General features: G+C 53.6%; 3 protein-coding genes across 5 annotated transcripts; all 3 read left to right on the forward strand.

Annotated features, from left to right (window-relative positions):
- The first annotated feature begins 62 nt into the window (after positions 1-62).
- mon1a (MON1 secretory trafficking family member A) lies at positions 63-4,287 on the forward strand. Its single transcript, XM_052076779.1, has 6 exons — positions 63-224; positions 594-748; positions 1,662-2,033; positions 2,174-2,939; positions 3,353-3,500; positions 3,619-4,287. The coding sequence occupies exons 2-6, from the start codon at positions 622-624 to the stop codon at positions 3,757-3,759; spliced, it is 1,554 nt and encodes a 517-aa protein (XP_051932739.1). The 5' UTR covers positions 63-224; positions 594-621; the 3' UTR covers positions 3,760-4,287.
- A 2,090-nt stretch (positions 4,288-6,377) lies between these two features.
- On the forward strand, positions 6,378-14,812 carry mst1rb (macrophage stimulating 1 receptor b). 3 transcript variants are annotated; one of them, XM_052076760.1, is made up of 20 exons: positions 6,379-7,688; positions 7,807-7,983; positions 8,083-8,205; positions 8,778-8,948; positions 9,023-9,183; positions 9,679-9,826; positions 9,890-10,026; positions 10,170-10,349; positions 10,478-10,577; positions 10,818-11,036; positions 11,103-11,249; positions 11,830-11,983; positions 12,107-12,196; positions 12,269-12,490; positions 12,567-12,647; positions 12,714-12,895; positions 12,982-13,091; positions 13,172-13,337; positions 13,500-13,636; positions 14,494-14,812. In XM_052076760.1, exons 1-20 carry the CDS (start codon positions 6,477-6,479, stop codon positions 14,726-14,728), a joined length of 4,152 nt encoding a protein of 1,383 aa, XP_051932720.1. In that variant the 5' UTR covers positions 6,379-6,476; the 3' UTR covers positions 14,729-14,812. The 3 variants fall into 3 exon arrangements, with proteins under 3 accessions (XP_051932719.1, XP_051932720.1, XP_051932721.1); XM_052076761.1 differs by having other exon boundaries at positions 12,278-12,490; XM_052076759.1 differs by having other exon boundaries at positions 6,378-7,688; positions 12,107-12,490.
- Positions 14,813-16,018: 1,206 nt separating this feature from the next.
- setmar (SET domain and mariner transposase fusion gene) lies at positions 16,019-17,980 on the forward strand. Its single transcript, XM_052074970.1, has 2 exons — positions 16,019-16,290; positions 16,485-17,980. Exons 1-2 carry the CDS (start codon positions 16,195-16,197, stop codon positions 17,274-17,276), a joined length of 888 nt encoding a protein of 295 aa, XP_051930930.1. The 5' UTR covers positions 16,019-16,194; the 3' UTR covers positions 17,277-17,980.
- Positions 17,981-20,565: the final 2,585 nt, after the last annotated feature.

A 20,565-nucleotide genomic window follows, 5' to 3' on the forward strand; every position in this document is an offset into this window, starting at 1 on the left:
GGTCAATTTAAATGAGCGTTTGTTCAGATTGTCGGGAACTGTTCTTTGGTCTCATACTGAAGGGAACGTCATTTCCCACAATTCACACTTCCGCATTCGTGCTCGACCAAACGGTGTCTCCGGTTGACAAGCAGGAAGAAGGCGAGCCCCTCTCAGCTAGCAAGTCGACTGCGAGAACTGGAGAGAGCTCTGTCCGTAGCTGCGGACGGTTCTGGCGATGAAAGGTAGCTATTTGTACAAAGTTGTTCCTTAATTTCGATGATGTGATCGAAAGTCGATCGAGTTTCTGCCCTAATGAGTTATGTCTGACGCCCATCCGAGTGTCCACAACACCAACAACAAGGCGTGTGGTGTCAGGACCGTCCCGGCTGCTTTGGAATGCAGCCGTCAAATTCCAAGTTAATGCCTATTTGCCCAAAACAATAAAGTTGATCGGTTTGAACATGAACTATCTCATCTTTGTCGCGTGTTCAATTCAATATAGGTTGAACCTGATTTGCAACTCATCGCATTGTGCTTCTGATTTCTGCTCAAAACGTCCCGACGTCATTGGAATCGTGTTTGTAGAAATTCTTGTGTGTGCTTTCTCCAAGGTGTGTGTAAGCGCTCGCCGTAACAGCGATGGATGAAGAACGCCAAAGACCGTCTGTGCCATGGGAGAACGGCACCCTGGCACCTGCGCACCCCCACCTCTGCACCGAGAGGGCTGACAGTCCCACGCCCGGCCTGGTGGAGGGTACAGAACCGGGTGAGACTGTCCAAAATCCGGCCGCAAATCAATTTCATCTGACATTTTGCTATTTCCCCGAGCGACATGATCCTTCTATTTTTGAAAATGCTGGGAAAGTAGGACATATCGTACCTTTTATAACGGAGCCCTTTAGTTTTTGCTGTTGAGGTCTGTACTTTCTTTACACTCGCCAAGGGCAGTCACGTAAAATCTCATCTCAGCTTTGGTTTTCTCTTTCTGCGGCGCCCGTCGAAAGCTTGCAAGATGAACATGAAAACAACGGACATCAAAGTTTTAACGGTAGAAATGGGAATGGGCCCGCTGTAATGCGGGTGGCATTGAGTTGTGTTCATGGCGCTTGCCGCTATTATGCGTGCTCAGTCTTGAGCGGCCTTTATGGGGGCCAGCAATGGAACAAAGTCGTCGTTGGTTCATGTTAGAATTCCAAGTTTCCACCAGCGCTTTTCCTATTTTGACAAGTCCGCGGGGGGAAAGTAGCCATTGAGCCGTGTGACCAAACATGCTCACAGAATGACATTGTCACTTATTAACCGCCCTTTGGTGTGAAAGTGCCCGCATGAATTGCACGACGAATAACCCAAACACTCACACCGAAACTATCAGTCTTTTTTTGGGGGGGGGGGTTGATCAAATTGTTTCTCATTCTTGAGAGTTTGTTGAAAGGATGACAAGCCGAAAGGAAAAGAAGAATATTTTCAATTCTCCATATGGTGTGTGAATTTTGTTTTATGCGAGGCATTCGTGTCCGACATCAGTCATCGCTGACCTCACCCAAAAAAAAGGCCCCTTTTTGTCCTTGACGGATCTATTATCTTGATTGTCAGAGTTTGTCATATTGTTTTTGACTTTGTGTGGGGCGGTTTTGTCGCACGGGTCGCACTGTCGGTGAACGCCACTCTGCTTTCCACAGGCGCGGGTGAGAAAAACGCCATGTTTGTCCACGCGCAGTCCTTCGAGGATCTGACCGCGGAGGCCGAAGAGGCCCGCAAGGAGGCCGAGGCGTTGGGATCCCGAGAGCGCGCCGAGGATGCCGCAGCGCCGGTGGACGAGAAGAGCGTGGAGCAGCTCAACATTCCCCCCGACTGCAGGAGCAAAGAGGAGGATGTGTCCAGCGAGGCCTGGAGGAGCCACAAAAAGCACATGTTTGTTCTGAGCGAGGCGGGGAAGCCCATTTACACCCGCTATGGCACCGAGGAGGCTCTGTCCAGCACCATGGGGGTCATGATGGCCCTCGTATCTTTTGTCGAGGCCGAGAACAACATCATCCGCTCCATCCATGCAGGTTACAACGCAATCGAGCTCTCATAAATCATCTTTTTATTTATTTTTTTAAGCCAATGCATGACAAAACGTAGGCTCGCTCCGCGGCCCGTCCGAGGAGGGAAGTAGACCGAGCGTGTGGGTGCGATGTCTTTTTCTCAGATGGCTGCAAGGTGGTTTTCCTCAGCAAGAGTCCGCTGGTCCTGGTGGGCGTTTCCCGCGCCTGCCGCTCGGACAGAGAGCTGCTGAGGGAGCTGCGGTACGTCTACTATCAGATCGTCAGCCTGCTCACCCTCACGCAGCTCAACCACATCTTCCGACACAAGCGCAACTACGACCTGCGGCGCCTGCTGGCCGGCTCCGAGTATCTCACCGACAACCTCCTGCGTCGGCTGGAGCGCGACCCGGGCCCGCTGCTCAGCGCCGTCACCTGCCTGCCTCTGGCCGGCTCGTCCAGGGCCGTCGTTTCGTCCGGCCTGCAGGCGGCCAAGTCCAAAAACCTCGTCTTCTCCATCCTGCTGGCCGGAGAGCGCTTGGTGACTCTGGTGCGCAAGAAGGACCAGTTCCTTCACCACGTGGACTTGCACCTGCTCTTCAATCTGGTGGGCTCGTCTTCGTCTTTCCGAGAAGGCGAAGGCTGGACGCCCATCTGCCTGCCAAAGTTCAACACGGCGGGATTTTTCCACGCTCACATTTCCTATTTGGAACCTACGTCGGAGCTGTGCCTTATCCTGGTCTCGACCGACCGCGAGGACTTTTTCAACATGTCGGACTGCAAGCAAAAGTTTCTGGATAGGCTGAGTAAGCGCACTGCTTACCAAGCCCTGAAGGAGGCGTTGAAGTCTCCGGGCTACTCCGTGGCACAAGTTGGCATTCCGGAACTCCGCCACTTCATGTACAAATCAAAGAGCTCCGGGCTGTATACCAGGTGGGGAGCAACCTTTGCGGAACACCTCGCTTCCGTTATTGACGCTATTTTGACCGAGGCTTAAATTCCCAGCGTTTTGGACCGTTTCCATTCAACGAGGAATCAATGATCACTTCTTTTTTTTTTTTTGGTCGTCGTTGCTTTCGGCGGGTTTTTTGACCGCTCATTTCCCGGAAAGATTTTTCCCATTTTTTGGGGGGAAGGATTTTCCTTACGAGTGTCTCAAAACAACCGTAGCGCATTGGCTTCTGGCCACGCATGCAATCTTCTTCTTGATTTGGAGAAAAACAAACGCGTCGTCTGTTCTCCCCGAATCGCGACGAAGCGATTGGAGTTTCGGCTCCCATAGCGTAGCGTCACGTGTGCATAAGATAGAGATGTAGCGTCACGCAAATGTGTGTTTCCGCCTGCAGTCCCGAGTTTCCTTTGGTGTACCAGTCGGACGAAGAGCAGGGGAGGCTAATGGCCTTGTACCAGGACCTTCACAGCTACGTGCACCATCCGACCAGGCCCTTGCGCTCCTTCTACCGCTGCGGGGAAAGCGAAAACATGATGGCGTGGGTAAGCGTGTGCCCGCCAAACAGCAAAGGATAAGGCCATGAAGCCACAGATTTCTTTGTTGAATTGAATTGAAAAGCGAGTGTGCAAGCGTGCTCGTCTCCTTTTCTCCCTCCCACAGGTGACGAGCGGCTTTGAGCTTTACCTGTGCTTCAGTCCCCTGGGCACAAAGGCGTTGGCCATTTCTGCCGTCAACAAACTGCTGAAATGGATTCGGAAGGAGGAGGATCGCCTCTTTATCCTGAGTCATCTAACTTATTGACGCTTGTCTGCCGAAAGCCCGAACGCCTTGACTCAGGACTACGCGTAAATGACGCGTCAAAGCTATGCACACCGCCGTTCCACCAAATGAACGCGATTGTTAATGGATCTTTGTGACTTTATTGTGTTATTTTTATTCCTTTTAGAAGGGATGACAACGGCAGCATCCACACCCCAGCTTGCGTCACTTGGAAACCTTTTTTTTAAATGGGATGCAACCCTGCGGTTAAGCATCAGCCAAAACTGGAATCCTTCTGCTGTGACGCTCTAAGTTATGACATGCATTCCTGTTTGTTTTGTTTTGCAAATGAGTTGCATCTTGCACCAAATCACGCTCCAAAGAAAAATGCCGTGGATCACAGTTGTAAGTCTTATCTTAAGCTGCCATCTGTATGCCTTTTAATTTAAATACACCTGCACTTGGGGGTGGATGAAGACGCTTTCATTCCAGCAGTCTAGTGGGGATCAATTAAGGTATTAAAATAGGGTGTCTTTCTGTTTGACTTTGCAATAAAATAGAACACCGAAACTCTTGGTTACGTGTCTTTTTTAGGGGGAGGCGGGGGGAGTACCATCATCTTTGAGTTGTGCACACCTGCATTGAACATGCGCTTCTGTTTCCTAAACAAGTTAACTGCAAATTCAAGGAACAGTCGACGGCACAGTTGGCCTGTCACGATGTGACGTCATGAGCTGAGCTCGGAGCTCATTTCACAAACGGGCCTGCTGCTTTTTGCCAAGCGAGACTTTTTGTGAAGTTCCACACTTGCCTCCGTTTATCTGTTGCGCTCGTCCTCACGAGGCTCGCGGGTAAGCTTCGTACGACTCAACAGATCGGGAGAAGCAATCGATGCTTCAATGCATATTCCGTAGCCGTAGCGATGTTCAATTTGCAATGCTCAAGCGTTTCATGTTTGTTGTCAATGAGTTCGACGAAGGACTGCCGTTGTACGCGGCGTCCAAAAGAGATTCCTTAAAAAGCAACGCTTTCTTTGAGTTCTTATTGGCGACTTGAGAAATTTTCCGTTTAGTCTTGCTTTGTCGATGAGGTCCTGATAATCCTGTCAGCATTTGTGCGCGCGGTGTTTTTAATCCCCTCGGTGTGCTTGTGAAAGTTGTGCGCATTTTTCTCCCCCGTCGTGCCGAGTTATTGGAACAGACATTGCAGTTCTATAATTGACATGAAAACGTGCTTTTTTCTTCCAAGAGTGCGCGATAGGTAAAGCGGCGACGGTCAATCTTTGACTTTGACTTGGCCACCGGCGCAAATGAACGTGACGTCACGTTTGACGTCCGCGCCACGAGCGTGAGTCCACCGATTGGCAGCCACCCGGGGAGGAGGAGCGAGCTCCATCGACCCCCCCACTCCTCGGACAACCGGCTTCCACCGCCACTCTCACGCCAGGTCGCGTCCGAACCGGCCGCGGCAAAACCTTTGGACAAGATCCCGACTGCGACGGCGCCGACGATCCGAGCAGGTAGGACGACGCCGTTCGAAAGCAGCACGAGCAAAACGCGCATCCCGACGACTTCCAATCGATTCGGGATCCTCGAGGGCACCACTCGGGGTTTTCTTTCATAGTCCCTTTTTTTTGAAGGATGTGTCCCGTGAAGGCGGTTTGGAACGAGTCAGTTTATGTACACTACGACAAGGGATACAAAAATCAGAGCGCAGAGGCGATGACTGAAAATGACCTTTCCCAATTGAAAAGCACTAGGGGGGGAAAATAAAAGCCCACACCACATCACTGCCGCAAATTGAGCATACAGTGTTGCATTCAAGGAGCCCCGTCGGTCACGGTCGATATCAGCTTTCTTGCCGTGAACAACGCAGTACGGCACAGGCGGGCTGGGAAATCGCTGCTGAGAAATACAAGCGTGGATCCCCGCCGAGAAGCGCTCCTTTTGTTGGCCTTGCGCTTTCCGAATAATATCTGAAGAGCAACGTCATGTTGAGACCATTGCTGATGGTTTGCGACACTCCATGAAGCGTTTCGTCAAACCTTTGAGTGGGTCTCGAAATAACATTGCGGAAAAATCATTTGTAGTCCTTCTCCGAAGCAGGTTGGCTTTCACCCACTTCAGCCACCTCACTCTGACCTGTTCAAACGCGTCCCATAAACACGATTCAAGAGCCAATCCGAACTTTGCGCCTTTGCGCAATACTTCAACCCGGTGGTTGCCTCGCCGCCGAAAGTATCCGAAAGTTTCCTCGGAGCATCGGTCCGAGGACGGCCTTTACCTCGGGAGGCACGTAACGGCCTGTGACCTGAATGCCAAGCGGAGAGGCAGACGTACTCGGTTAATGATCGACAAGGTGGCGTCTGCGCAGGATGGAGAGCTTTGCTTTGGGGGGGAAACAAGCGAATGACATTCTGCCAAAGCCTACGTGGACGGCGGACAAATGATGGATGATGGCAAACGGATTCACGTCACAAGCGCGCGAGGTCATACTCTATTGACACAATAAAAAGAAGAGGGCCTCGCTGGTACGTTTGGCTGCGGGAATGAGGTTCTTTTTAGCGCGACCTCCCGCAAATGTCGCGCGCCACGGCGTCCGCCCCGAACGCTACGAAATGTCTCATGTCACTCATCCGTTGACTTTTCCTTTGATCAGCTCTCCCTGGCCGGCGCCAAAAGAGATGCTTTTGTCCGGACGTGATCGGCGGAGGTGACCCCGAGCGCCGCGGGCCCCCTGCGCATCGGTCGCGGGCGGGGATGGCCGGCCCGAGCGGCCGCCGGGGGGCGTGCGTCTGCCTTCACACTCTGCTGGCTTGGGCTTCGGCCTGGGCCGGCTGCCCCTCGCCGGTCCCCAAGCCGGTCGACTTCTCGGTGGTTTACGCCGCGCCTTTTTTCCAAGCCCGCGGCCCGATCCAGAACATCGTCAACAACTCCTTGTACCGGGAGGTGTACGTGGCCTCGCGAAACGCCATCGAAGCCGTCGACGGGAGCTTGCGGAAGGCGTGGGGACTTTGCACCGGGCCGGCGGGGAGTCCCGAGTGTGGGATTTGCGACCTGTGTCGGATGGACGGGGACCCCGACTTCCCGGAGGACACGGACAATCAGGTGCTGTTGTTGGACACCCTCTTCATGTATTTGTATTCCTGCGGCAGTTCCCAGCACGGCGTTTGCTATTTCCACCGACTGCGCGGCGACGGGAAGCCGCCGTCGGTTTCCAAGTGCTTGTTCCGAGCCGGCTCCAACTCGGCCGCCTACTGCCCCGACTGCGTCGCCAGCCCGCTGGGTACCAAAGTGGCCATGGTGGAGGAGGGCCAGACGCTGTATTTCTTCGTGGCCGCTACGGTCAACGAAAGCGTAACTCGGCGCTACGGGAGGAAGTCCATATCCGTGCGGCGACCGCTGGCGACGGAAGACGGCTTCTACCGCGACGTGCGCGACCTGACCGTGCTTCCCGGCCTTAGGGGGACTTTCCGCATCGACTACGTCTACAGCTTTTTCACGCGGGAGTTTGTGTACTTTGTGGCGGTCCAGAGGGAGAGCCCGGACCAGGAATCGTCGCCCTTTCAAACGCGACTGGGCCGTCTCCCGCGCAACGAATGGGAGATGAAGCGATATCGGGAGGTGGTCCTGGAGTGCCGTTTCGAGCCCAAGCGGCGGCGCAGGAACGCGCTCAACGAGCCCTACAAGGACGTGGTGTACAACGTGGTTCAGGCGGCGCATTTCGGCAAAGCCGGCCGGGAGCTGGCCGAAGAGTTGGGCGCCGAGGAGGAGGACGATATCCTCTACGGGGTCTTTGCCGTCACGGACGACAACGGGGTCGCCGAGCGCGATTCGGCCCTGTGCGCCTTCCCCGTGGACAACGTCAACGAGGCCATCGCCGACGGGGTGGACGACTGCTGCCAATCGGGACCCGAGCAACTGTCCCGGGGTCTGTGCCACTTCCAGCCCTGCGAAAGCTGTCCCCACGAGGTGAGTCCGCGCCGTCTCCGCCAGCTCACACCACCAGAAGGCTCCGTCTCCATCCTTCCATGACCCGCGTATCCCGCGTTTGTCTACTTACCCCCTCGTGCCGCCGCCTTTTGACCAGAGCATGGAGAACAACGCCACGTGCAGAGACCATCCGACCATGGTTTCCCAGCCCTACTACCGAGTGGACCTCTTCAACCGCCGGATGACAAACGTCCTTCTCACCTCCCTGTTGGTGACCACCATCGACAACAAGACCGTGGCCCACATTGGTACGTCCACAGGTCGACTGCTGCAGGTAGGTACATTCTCGCTCTTCTTCATATGCCGCCACTGCCGGCATGGGATCCACTTGAATCTGTGTTGTCCTCTCCTTGGATTGTGTTTGCGCTTCCAGTTGGTGCTGACGAGATCCAGTCCCATCGTCTTTGCTAATTACTCTTTGGCGGACAACCAAAGGATCTCATCCATCGCTGCCGTCCACTCATCCGAGTATCTCCTGTTTGTGGTTGGAGACAAGGTTCAAAACAAAACAAAACAAAAGAGACTGTCACGAGAATCCTTTCAGCCGACCGCGCCGTCGATATGTTGCATCATTCTTGCGCAAGTGACGATAAGAGAGTCAAGCCTGGCTTCTTCGTGTTTTGCCCAGTGTGACCTCCGGTGTTTGAAATAGTTTGAGACCATTTTCCATTTTGGTTTCAAGTCTCATTGGCTTGCGCAAGGCGTCAATCGCGTCACAAACGTTGGACACGACGGCCGATAAATGAAATTTTTCTTTTTCTTCTTCGTGTGGCAGGGGTTCGCTTTGGCCTGCGGAGTCAAGTCGATATCTAGCGTCGTGAATGGGTCTAACGTCTAGACCCCGAATATAAGACTACCCTCACTTTTTCTTATTTCCATGCAAAAAACACCGTCTTATATTTGGGCCAATACGGTCATTATGATTGTTACCGTCGCAATGTTTAGTTTTTTTTTTTAAATACAAAAGGTGCAAGGCATTGACACTTGAAAGGAATGTTGTCCAGCGCCACGAGACCCTTGTTCAGCGATTGAACGAATGAGCTCGAGCGGTTCCTCTCTCTCCCCCAGATGTTTCAGGTCCCCCAGAGAGGGCCGGGCTGTCGGCACTTTCTGACTTGCGCCGCGTGCCTGACGGCCCCCAAGTTCATGGGCTGCGGCTGGTGCTCGGGGGCGTGTTCGTGGGAGAGCGAGTGCTCGAGCCGCTGGAGGAACGAGTCCTGCCCCCCGCGGATCTCCGGGGTTAGTCTGGTTCTCGACTCCCGGGGCAAAGTCGACGCGGGTCGCATTTCCAAGTCGCGCTATAAATTCTGCAGTTCTTTCCAAGGACCGCTCCCCCCGACGGTCAAACAGAGTTAACGGTGTGCGGACGGGAGTTCCGGTCGCCCCTCAGACCCGCTATCACCTCCAGAAGCCACCAGGTTAGACTGGGACAGACGTCGTGCACCGTGCTCCCTCTCAAGAGTAACAACACACAGTGAGTGACCGACGTGAGCTTTTGTGAGTTGCTGAACTGTGCACCGCGGCAGTCACGGGGATTATTTCCGATTCATATGGAACATTAACAATGAGTAAGCGCCATTGTGTTCAAACAACTGCGGTGTGGGACAAATAAAGGCTATCTTCTCTTCTCTCGCTCCCGCTACACATGCCTAGAGCAGCCGAACCGACGAATATCCCAAACGCGCGTAGAATTGGGGCCCGTAGAAATGCTTTGCTGCGCTCCAATTTACATGAATTGATTGTAAAGCAAATGGCCCCATTTTCAAGAAAGGCATTGGTGCGCGACAGAAATGCATTTTGAATACACGCAGCCGAAAAAAATCAAGTGTTTATTTTCATGGGAAAACTTTTTTTCTGATCTATAAGAGAAGAATAGGTGGGCCGCATGAACTGTGTCAATTCTCTCGTAGGGCATGCTGACGCAAATATCTTTTATGATTGTTTTGTTTTTGTTTTTGTTTTGTTCTAGCTTGGTGTGTAAGATTCGCTCCGGGGCCACCGAGCTTTCGAAAGCAGTCAACGTTACGGTGGAAGTGCGCGAGGGCGAAGGAGGCACCAAGGTGGAGGGACGCTACGCCATTGACGGGAAGGCAGAAATGCCGGGCTTTACGTTTCTGGTAAGCTCCACGCCTTGGTCCGAGTCACCGTACCCTTTGGGAATATTTCGTGTCCTGACGCAGATACCCAACATCACGGAGATCCAGCCCAACTATGGGCCTCGCGTCGGGGGCACGTTGATCACCGTGACCGGAGCTCACTTGGACGCCGGAAGGACAAGGAGAGTCACGCTCAATGACGTGCCCTGTCCCATCCAAAGGTGGGATTTAAAACGTGACTACGCATCTGTCGTCTGCTGCTAGGAATCCTACTCATTGAACGAGCACCTGGCCCTTTACGACATGACGGCAAATGTTTGGACTTGCATCCGAGTCTGAGCCGCCCTGGCGTCCCTCTTTGCAGAGTCACCAAGCCCAAAGGCAACATGTCCTCCATCATCTGTCTGTCGCAGCCCATCTCGGAGGCGAGGGACGTACCTCTGGGTGTCTTCATCGACAAGTCTCCCGTGGTCACCACAAAGGTTTTCTACTACAAAGAAAATCCCCAAATCACCGCCGTCCTGCCCGACTGCAGCTTTGACAGGTGGGCCCGGAAAACGCCAAAGGAGCGGAAAAGTGTTTGCCGTCCGGAGCCGCGTAGAGTGCCGGAGAACGGCTGCTCCGCCCGCTCCGCCCGACTGAAATCTAACAAGTTGTGCGTGTGACCTCTAGGGGCTCAAATCTTTTGATCGAAGGAGAGAACCTGGATTCCGTTTATCGCACCGTCATCCGCTTTAAACCCAACGAGAGCCACCTGAAGCCTGTGACGAGGGTACCACGGTTGACGAGCGATTCCCGAACCGGAGCACCTGGAAATAAAAGCCGTGCTTAGTCGTTGCGTCTTTTTGCGCCCACGCTTCATGCGAAAACGTCCGATCGGGCCCTTTCCCAAAGAGACCGTCTAAGCGCGGCTTTTGTTCCCGCGCAGCCCGTTCGGCCGCGGCTCACGTCGCCCCTCGGTGCCTTTAGCCGGCGTCCGAGCGTGCTCTTTTCCCATCTGATTTGCGCCCAGGAGTGCACTGGCAAGGCCTCGTCCACGAGGATGGCGTGCGTGGCTCCCGTCTTTCCGAGGGATGAGACGGAGGAAGGGGAGCTTTCCTTCGACATGGACGGAGCCAAGGGGCTTTGGAACAAAGAGTTTTCCTACCACCCTTACGGCGAGCCCATACCCTTTGAGACGGAGGGACGCCAGCTGCATCTGTACCCGGGCTTCGACGAAGTTTCGCTGCACGTAAGGACGGCCGGCCGAGCGCTTTTTGCCCCACGTCGGCTTTTCATTTTCCTCCCCCGCTCGCAGCATCAGAAGTTGAACCTGGTCAGCTCCTGCATGACCATCGTGATGACGGTGGCGGGGGTTGATTGCGACGCCAAAGTCCTGGATAATGAGATCACCTGCCGGATACCCAAAAATGTAACCGTGCCTCGCGAGGGACTGCCCGTGAAGGTGAGTCGGCCGGCGGCCTTCGTGCCATGGCGGCTCGTGCGCCCTTTTCCTAAAAGGCGCCAGGACCGTGGGTGGCCAACGTTTGGAATGATGCGCCAATGATCATTCTCGCCGAAAACAGCGAACTCGGCTCAACGCGCTTAACCCCGAAATGTCCGCGCAAAAACAAAAGAAAAGTCGCCAAAGCCAGCGACAGGAAGTCGCCAAAGCGTTTGAAAAACGTCCCCGAGCTGCAATAACACGATTATCCATTTTGCGGAATGAACAACTGAAAGAAAAGGTGTTAATGAGTGAGCCCTTGCCAGGCGGCCGCATCCCCGTTTCTCATTCACAGAGCTTTGGTTGACTTTGGATGGTCAAAGTATTCATCCGATTGGCCGGAGAAAATAATTGCCGTCGCCTCCCGAACGAAGGCCGGCGCGTGAGCGGCTGCGGAACGGCAGATGGCTCCCATTTGCGTTTGTTTCCCTTCCGGTGAAAAGCGTGCGAGCCCCGCTTTCGCCGGCGAGGCGGCGCATCGGGGCCATTTTTCCTCGTTGCTTTGCGAGCTCCGATGACGGACTGCGCGACGGCTTTGCAGATCTCCATTAACGGGCAGGTCCACGACGTGGGCACGGTGATTAGGGTCAGCAACCACTACATGGTGGGCATCGTGCTGGGGATCCTCGCGGCTCTGGTGGCCGGGGCGGCGCTGGCCTTCGCCGTCATGAAGCACCTGAGGAAGAAAAAGAAAGGTAGGCAGGCCGCGCGCACCTTGACCGGACCCGCGAGTCCTTCAAGCGCAACATCCTGGGTGTTTCATTGTCTACGCGCGTTATGACCGGTCGATGATTAAAAGAAGGGCCGATATTTGTCAGCTGCCACGGTGGAGATGCGCTTGGCCCGCAGCGCCAGCCGTTCCGGGACCGATGATGTGGACTTGTCACCGGCGGGCGACTACAGGAGAGGTGTGACGTTGCGACCGCCCGCGCTGACGTTGCGACCGCCAGTCCGACTTTTCTCAAACGGCCTTTTCTTAGTGGGATCCCTGAATCCGCCGACTCCCGTTGCCGCGGCCGGGCCCGTGGCCTTCCCCGGCCCGTCCTACGCCGCGGGCGGCGGCGACGTTACGCTCACTCCTCTCATGGCCGCAGAGACCATTTCCATTTCCAGTTTTAGGCCGCAGCTATTGGAGGAGGTTAAGGACGTCCTGATTCCTGCCGAAATGCTCCTTGTGCAACACCATCGAATCATTGGCAAGGGTGAGAAATCACTCCAGTCGTCTATGTACTGTATATATACATTTTTTAAATGTTTTTTTTCCGTTTATCCCGACAGGTCATTTCGGAACCGTCTATCACGGCTACTTGACGGACCAGAGCCATAGAGAAATACACTGCGCCGTCAAGTCTTTGAACAGTGAGTCCACTTGGCGTCGTTTGCTTTGGGCCAGCGGAGCCTTTGAGAAACGCGGCGTGTCTTTAGGAATAACGGATGTGGAGGAGGTGGAGCAGTTTTTGAAGGAAGGGATCATCATGAAGGGCTTCCATCACATCAACGTGCTGTCCCTGCTGGGCATCCTCCTGCCGCGAGAAGGGCTCCCCCTGGTGGTCCTGCCTTATATGAAACACGGCGACCTGCGCCACTTCATCCGCTGCGAGAAGAGGGTGAGCTGCGACCGCATCCGATCCAAACCGCGGGGAAGCCTTTCGGGCGTTTTCCTTCAGCGTGACCGTGGTGCCTTTTGGTTTAGAACCCCACCGTGAAGGACCTCATCGGCTTCGGACTGCAGGTTGCCAAGGGCATGGAATATTTGGCTCAGAAGAAGTTTGTCCACCGAGATCTCGCCGCACGCAACTGCATGTGGGTCACAGAGACTTGCGGCAAAGTCTTCCGCGGGCGGGCCTACCCCCACGACCTCCTCTTTTGCTTTTCCGTCTTAGGCTGGATGAGTCTTACACCGTCAAGGTGGCAGACTTTGGCATGGCCAGAGATGTTTTCGACAAGGAGTACTACAGTATTCAAGACCGCAGAAAAGCGAAACTGCCCGTCAAATGGATGGCTATCGAGAGCCTACGCACGCAGAAGTTCACTTCTAAATCCGATGTGGTAAGCAAACCGGCGAAAACCCGATCGGGATCTGAAACCATCAAATCCGACGCCGATACGTCGCAACGGGTAGCCCAGAGAGTCGAACGCGTCGTCGACACGCAAGAGATGATGTCACGCATGGCGTGGCGGGCGTTGATATTTTGTCCCGCTTGAGCGCAGTGGTCCTTTGGCGTGCTGATGTGGGAGATGCTGACCAGAGGAGCGAGCCCGTACCCGGAAGTGGACCCTTACGACATCACGCACTACTTATTGAAGGGCAGGAGGCTTCCCCAGCCTCAGTATTGTCCTGACCCTTTGTAAGTGTTACGAGATCCATCCATGCGTGCATTATCCAAACCGTTGACCCCCCCGCCCCGCATATTGCTTTGTGGAATAGTTTTGTCGCGGCTCTCGGCTTCTTAGAACTTGGCCGAGAACGGCCTCGGTCAGAATGCTGATTTTATCCATGAATAGCAATTATTCTTCAGTCGTACCCACCAGGTGGCGAGATGTACATTATGGCGAAAAATCTGGAAATTGTCCCCCGCTTGGTATTTCGCCACGTTAAGTAATGCGCCGTATGAGCTTTGTAGTTAATATGTACACAGGAAACAACACATACACAGACGGGAGAATATTACCATGAAACATGTTTTCTTTTCCAAAAAACTGTCATGACAAATCCCTTGGTATGCCATCGATTGGAATAGATGAGCCATTCGTTCTTCATGCTTTCAGGCAGTTCATTGAGCAGAAAAATCTCACCACACACCACCTGAAAAGTGGGACTAGTGAAACCATGACCGTCTCGTCTTAACTGACTGGCTCGCCGCCATATCTGGCCCAAAGCCCGTTGTTACACGGCTAATTGGACAGTTCCGGAAGAGTCTGCGACGCAATCGGATCCCACAAACGCCGACGAGGATAAGATAAGGACTAATCCGACGGCCGCTTGTCGGCGTGGCTCAGCTTTTAAAGGCAGCAGGTGCGCTTGCGGAGGGAACGCCCTCCGCTCCCGCCGGACTTTGAAGAAAGGAAAAAAAAAACTTGAAACGGGACAGGATCATGCCATCTAAGTCGTCAAAGAAGCGGGCCGAATGAGGGGGTTTGTCGCCAGAGCTTGAGAATTGCCATTCCATGCTCAGCGCGCGTGTTTTGTTTTGTGCGATTCCAGGTACAGCATCATGCTTGAGTGTTGGGACCCCGATCCGGAAGCCAGGCCTAACTTTGCTACCTTGGTGTCTGCCGTTAGCGCCATCCTCTCCGGCCTGGAGGGAGAACACTACATCAGTCTGAATGTCGCGTACGTCAACCTGGACCAGCCCAGGCCGTACCCGGCGCTCACCGAGTCTGCCGACGAGCACGACTCCACGGACGCTGAAAGTCGCTCGGGCTCAACCTCCTCCTGATCCAGGACCTTCAAATTGCTGTCACTTCTTAACGCAAGGGGTCAAACGCTCCATTCGAGTGCGCTTCACTCAAAAGCAGCTCCTGCACCATGCGGGCAACGGTCCCATCGTGTGCGTTCCCAGCAGTCTTTCTGGTCCAGTTAAAAAAAAAAAAAAAGAAGCTTTTATAGCACACTCCAACCTACCGGGAAAAATGCAAGTGCGATTGTCGCCTTGTGACCTCCAACCCCCCCCCCCCCCCCCCATACTTTTGCATTGTTTCACACAGCAGCCAGCCAATTAGCGCTTGTGTTCAGAGGTTAGCATTAATGTGATGCCCTTTCCTCAAAAAAGATTTTGGCTAAGCTTGCCGAAAACAACACTGAGGCCTTCTTTTCAAAAACCAAACCACAGCACAGCGCGGCACATTTTTTTCCTTCTTTCTACCTACATTCTTGCTGCTGGAGGCTGTAGATTTCCCCAATGTGGGACAAATAAAGGATATCTTATCTTAATGTCATACAGGGCTAGCCTTTTGTGACGCAAAAGCCACTTTACACGTCGCATAGCCACCATTATATTTTGTTGTGGCCGTAGAATTCAGAGTTCTGACAAGCCACGACATTAGATGCGCTCGAGAGAGAGAGGACTTTGAACGGCAAAATTCGCTAAAAAGACTCAGTGATGACAATTTCCAGTTGCTATTGAAGGAAATTGCATCGCAACAAAAATCAAAACCCACCCTGAGGGCCTATTGATTTTCTGTTCTTTTATTTTTTTTTACGGTGCAAGGAGGAATTCACGTCCTCATATCTTGTCCTTATACTTTTGCATAATGTGCACGTCGAATCAACTTTTATATGAACTTTGGTTTATGGTTAAAGGAGGAGTGCTGGAGCCTCCTTGGGTGTCTTGAAAGGCGCTGATAAATAAAATGGATTATTATTATTATGATGATGATTATTATTATTCGTTGAGCTCGGGCGGAAGGCGGACCGCAACCCTGAACTGGTCGGCACACAGTCGCAGGATGCATCTCGAAACGAACAATCCGAGTGCGAACCGATCCCACGCTGCGCGCACAAGTCAGACGAGTGTCCATCGGCGACTGCAAAGAATATCATTCGAAATAGAAACAAAAAAGTAGATTGATCGATTGCGGTTTATCTCGCAGGGCTTCCGTGACTTTTTCTCCCTGCGCAAGCGCGCCATCTGCTGGGTTTCGGTTTTTAGTGCAAGCCTTACTGAGGAAAAGACAACGTCGGATAAGTAACAACACCAAGCAGAGACGCATATGGCTGGAGGGTTATTATTATTCTGATTGTTTTGACAGTGATGTCTCGAGACAGATATCCGCTGTCACGCAATGGGGAGACGTAGTACACGCAGCTTGCCGCTAGAAGGAGCGCGTCTGCTCTGATAAAGCCGGAAATAGCGTCCGCGTCCTCTGTTGCCGGAAATCAACAGCGGAGGAAACCAGCGGCGCAATGAATCCTCCGTATGTGGACTTGAGCAACGGGTTCGAGGATGTTATGATTTCATTTGAACCGGATTCAAATGAGCATACGTTTCCTGCGTTCCAGGTAATGTCTCTCGTCAGATTGATCTACATGTGTGTGTAGAGTATATCCATCCCGTTGTGTACAGCATTGACATGTATTGGCTTTTTGGACATTCTTCCTTTTCCTGGACAATGACAGAATGTCCTAAATGTACACTCTTCATTTTTAAAGCAATGAGCCGAGCCTTTTCTACAGGTTGACTCTGCATTTTTCAGTACTCTCCAGTCAACGTTCGGGGACCCGGATGCCCCGTTGACCCCAGTGAAGTCACGCTCCCCGGCTGCTCCTGCCTTTCCCACTCGTGCGTCGGCGAGAGCTGTTCCTGCTTGCGGAGTCACGGACAAGCCTACGCCAGCGACCGCTCGTTGCTGAGCACGAACGAGTCGGACGCCGGTCCCTGCACCCCGGTGTTTGAGTGTAATGCCCTTTGCGCCTGCGGCGACGCTTGCTCGAACCGAGTGGTGCAGAGAGGGCCCAGACTACGTTTGCAGGTGTTCTCCGCCGGCGGCAGGGGTTGGGGAGTGCGGACGCTTCAGCCGATCCCGCCCGGGACGTTTGTATGCGAGTATGCGGGCGAGGTCATCGGTTTCGAGGAGGCGCGACGAAGGCAGCTCGCGCAGAGATCCGAGGAAAACAATTACATCATGGCAGTACGGGAGCACGCGGGCCCGGGCTCCGTCACCCAGACGTTTGTGGACCCGGCCGCGGTGGGAAACGTCGGTCGCTTTCTCAACCACTCCTGCTCGCCCAACTTGTTCATGGTGCCGGTGCGCGTGCACTCTTGGGTGCCCAGATTGGCGCTGTTCGCCGGGCGCCACGTCGACGCGGAAGAGGAGCTGACGTTCGACTACTCTGGAGGCTACAGAAACCAAACGCCCGGACGGCCGCGCTGGGCCCAAACCGACGCCGCCGCGCTGGCCGGCGGGACGCTCGGGAGGAAAGCGTGTCGCTGTGGTGCCGACAACTGTGCAAAGTTTCTGCCTCTGGATTTATCCATTTTGAACTAAGCTACATGGTGAGGCGTGGCGTGGCTGTAGGTGCGCTGCGGGTCAAGCCTTTATAATGAGGCCAGTGTGCACACGGGACACGCCGGGACGCGTTTTGTCCTCATCGTTTGCCGTTTGCTCCGGTAATGAGGAGGCAACTCCTCGCCCGCTCTTTCTCAGCCATCGGAGAAGGTTTGCGGCGTGCAGAAATTCAGGCGGCACGTCCGAGCGCACGGTGTCCCGCGCTTGTCGAGGGCGGGACGACTGTGAGCACTGGCGCATGCTAACTCGGTTTCATTTGCTATCAGCGGCGTATGTTGGTAAAAGGGGCCGTGAACTCATTTGTCCTTCCACAAAGCAAACGCCTCGAGTGTGAATAAATGCCCTCATTGACGTCACCGGCAGCCGTCTGGCGGCTTCTCATTCATCCCTCTCGAGCTCCCAATTAAAAGGGGCTGGGGGATATTTTGATATCCAAATAAGTTTGATTCCCCAGTCGGAGGAGGAGCGTCCCACTTTAGTATGACTCGCCGTACGTCTCCAATGAGGCTCTCCCCTCGGTGTGGCCCATTTTGGCGCTTGAGCCACTTTCCTCTTATGAATATCAACATCTGGGTTAATTAGAATCTCTTTCATGCAGAAATGGGACCACTGCTGCAGCCGCACGGGGCCCGGGAGACGGGAGGACGTAGGAGTGGGCGCGCACGGGGGCCCATTATTTTCCATCTCGTCAGAAGAGTGAAATGGGTCAAATGGGTCTTTTCTCCTTGCGCGCTTTTACCTGTGCATGGCAAAAAAATCCAAAGTCTCTGGACAGTTGAGCCCAAGTATTTCAAGTCCGCCGGCCTCGCTCACCCCGTGCCCGTTTTGGCTATGACGGGATCCAATTTACTGGCTCAAACGGTAGTCATTCAAATTGAAGGTCCTCCTCGTACGGACGCATCTCACTGCCCTCTCAAAGTGTCCGTGAGCTTTTCTCAAAACGACCTCGACCGGATGACTCATTTTTGTCGGAGTCTGTGGAATCCCCTTGGCAACAGAATGTGTGCACGCACAGGTGGCGATTGGTCAGTGCCACTTGCGTCTTGCCGGCGCAATGATTGCGCTCACATGTGGACCGCTCGCAAGAGACAAATGGCTCTCTTCCGGGTAGTCGCCTAGCAACCGCCCGCCAATCACCTTTGGCAAAGCGCGTGCGACGGTGGCGCTCAAATGAAAAAATGTCTTTCCGCTAAGGCGTTCCGTGCGCCTCCACGAAACACGCTATTCGGATGCCTATTTAGTCGGCGGCAAAGTTCACCTATATTGTTTTGATCCGTCTCATTGCCCCGTACTGCCCTTTTGCCAGATGTCTGACCTACGTCGAATTCAAAAGACGGAATAGACGAAAAGACCCGCCTCGTGAGGCATCCGGTCACGCGGCCCGCCCCGGAGCGATTGGTCCCTCGCCGTCTGATGTGACACGATGAGAATTCTCTGGCGGGGCAGCGGCACTCGTGGCGTTTGACAAGCGGGCCGCGCACCAACTGGCAAAGTTGGCCAGCCCGCAAAATCCCCTCCTTTGTCTCATCTGGCGCAACGTCGCCCCATCGCAAAAGGCCAGAAACTGACCTCACGCATCGAAAGGTCAACCCGTACGTGAGTGATCTCGACCCGTGTCCTCCAGAGCGGCGCCTGCAACCAGGAGGCCGGCTACCAATCGACAAGCGGTCGTGGATTGGCACCGCCGCGTCCGAGTGTGCGGCCGGGCTCATCGCGTCCACGTCATTTATCGGCAAAGCGTCGAGTCCCGAGCGCCGCGACCATCCCCAGTCCCGACTCCAACCTCCCGTATTTCCAAGGGGAATACGTTATGGCCGCATCATGAATTGTCTTTTATTTGGAGCGAGGACGTGTATTCAGGGTGATCCGCACACGCGGCGTGTCAACGAACGCGCCGTACTATACTTTAAGACGCTCGGCGCGGGAGTCGAGGAAACGTTTGGCAAAGTTCTCACGCCGCGCGATGAGCATTGACGAGTCGATGTGAACGAGCTTCCCATCACTCCGCCGCCGGCCGCTCGTTCACGTGTGAGCGCCGCGATCAGCCGGAATTAAGGTTAAACCTCTTACGGCGTGACTCGGAGATTCACTCCGCCCGGTCGGGGACGCCATGTAAAGTCGAGAGACTGACGGAGAGAAAGGAGATGATGACCGGTCGCGGCTTTGCCCGACCACCTCGTACGCTTTGTGGGGGCTCGCAATGGAACGGCGTCCGTTCACACCGCCTCACTGCGTCCTGCAGCTCACATTTGCGTTCAACAACCAGGGAGGGCCTTTAGCCCGTAAAAAGTCATTCTTAGCGCCTATATCGAGAGAGGCCCGAAATGACACTCACCATTCTACTTTGAGTTCAGAATGATGGGGAAGACATTAACCGTGGTTGTCTTTTTCCTTTTTTTTCTCCCCAGTGTGACTTTACTGGGTCAGTGTCCTAGATCCAGAATAGCAGTAGAAGCCACGACACCGTTTACGTCCCTGTGGCGTAGCCGCGACTTTGCGTGAGATTGATCCTGATTTTCTTCAGGTTTGACCAAGCCCGACAACAAAGGCAAGGTGGTGAAACGTACAGTAGCAGTCTTTTTTTTTTCAAAACACTTGATCGCTTATTTCCCCTTCCTCTAGTCAGAAGAAGCCAGTTCTCTGTACACCGTATCCATGACAACGGAGTACTCGGTGATCTGCAGTCAACATCGCTTGATGTCAAATGTGGCAAAAGCCTGCAAATACTCGTGGCGGCTGGGTTTCGACCTCCGTCGGAGGCCGTATTGCAACTGATGATGCTCGTGATGCACTCTGACAAGAGAGTTTGCGAGGGATTGTGATGCAACGTGATTAGTGGGCTACTTTGACATTTCTACTTTCACTCGACTTCTGGTATATTAGGTGAGGAAACTCTTGACACTATAACATCAAAAAAAGACTTAGACGTACAAGTCTTTGGTAGGCGGGGCCTAATTTTAAAAAGACGTACAATTTATGTCTTGTGACCTGTTGTAACTGTCATATGCTTGTGCAGGAGTTTTTTGCCTAACTCAAATTATCCTCAAAATGAGGGTAGGTCGAGCGTGGGTTTTTTCTCCCTCTCTTCCTCCCTTGTGTTTTCTTTCTGACTTCCGGGTTGAGTGAACACTGGCGCGTTTTGGCTGCCGCTGCTCAACCCGTATTGTTTTCTGTTTTTTTGTTATTGTAAAGTGTCCTCGGGTGTCTTGAAAGGCGCTTAGAAATAAAATGTACTATTATTATATTATTATTATTATTATTGCCGGCA

The sequence above is a fragment of the Hippocampus zosterae genome, chromosome 9, assembly GCF_025434085.1.
Source record: "Hippocampus zosterae strain Florida chromosome 9, ASM2543408v3, whole genome shotgun sequence".
NCBI lineage: Eukaryota > Metazoa > Chordata > Actinopteri > Syngnathiformes > Syngnathidae > Hippocampus > Hippocampus zosterae.

Coding starts and splice junctions, on each gene's coding strand:
- mon1a (XM_052076779.1), top strand. CDS start 622: ATGGATGAAGAACGCCAAAGACCGTCTGTGCCATGGGAGAACGGCACC. Junction 2,940..3,352: donor AGCTCCGGGCTGTATACCAG/GTGGGGAGCAAC, acceptor TTCCGCCTGCAG/TCCCGAGTTTCCTTTGGTGT. Junction 3,501..3,618: donor GCGAAAACATGATGGCGTGG/GTAAGCGTGTGC, acceptor TCCCTCCCACAG/GTGACGAGCGGCTTTGAGCT.
- mst1rb (XM_052076759.1), top strand. CDS start 6,477: ATGGCCGGCCCGAGCGGCCGCCGGGGGGCGTGCGTCTGCCTTCACACT. Junction 10,578..10,817: donor ACCTGAAGCCTGTGACGAGG/GTACCACGGTTG, acceptor ATTTGCGCCCAG/GAGTGCACTGGCAAGGCCTC. Junction 11,250..11,829: donor GCGAGGGACTGCCCGTGAAG/GTGAGTCGGCCG, acceptor ACGGCTTTGCAG/ATCTCCATTAACGGGCAGGT.
- setmar (XM_052074970.1), top strand. CDS start 16,195: ATGAATCCTCCGTATGTGGACTTGAGCAACGGGTTCGAGGATGTTATG. Junction 16,291..16,484: donor ATACGTTTCCTGCGTTCCAG/GTAATGTCTCTC, acceptor TGCATTTTTCAG/TACTCTCCAGTCAACGTTCG.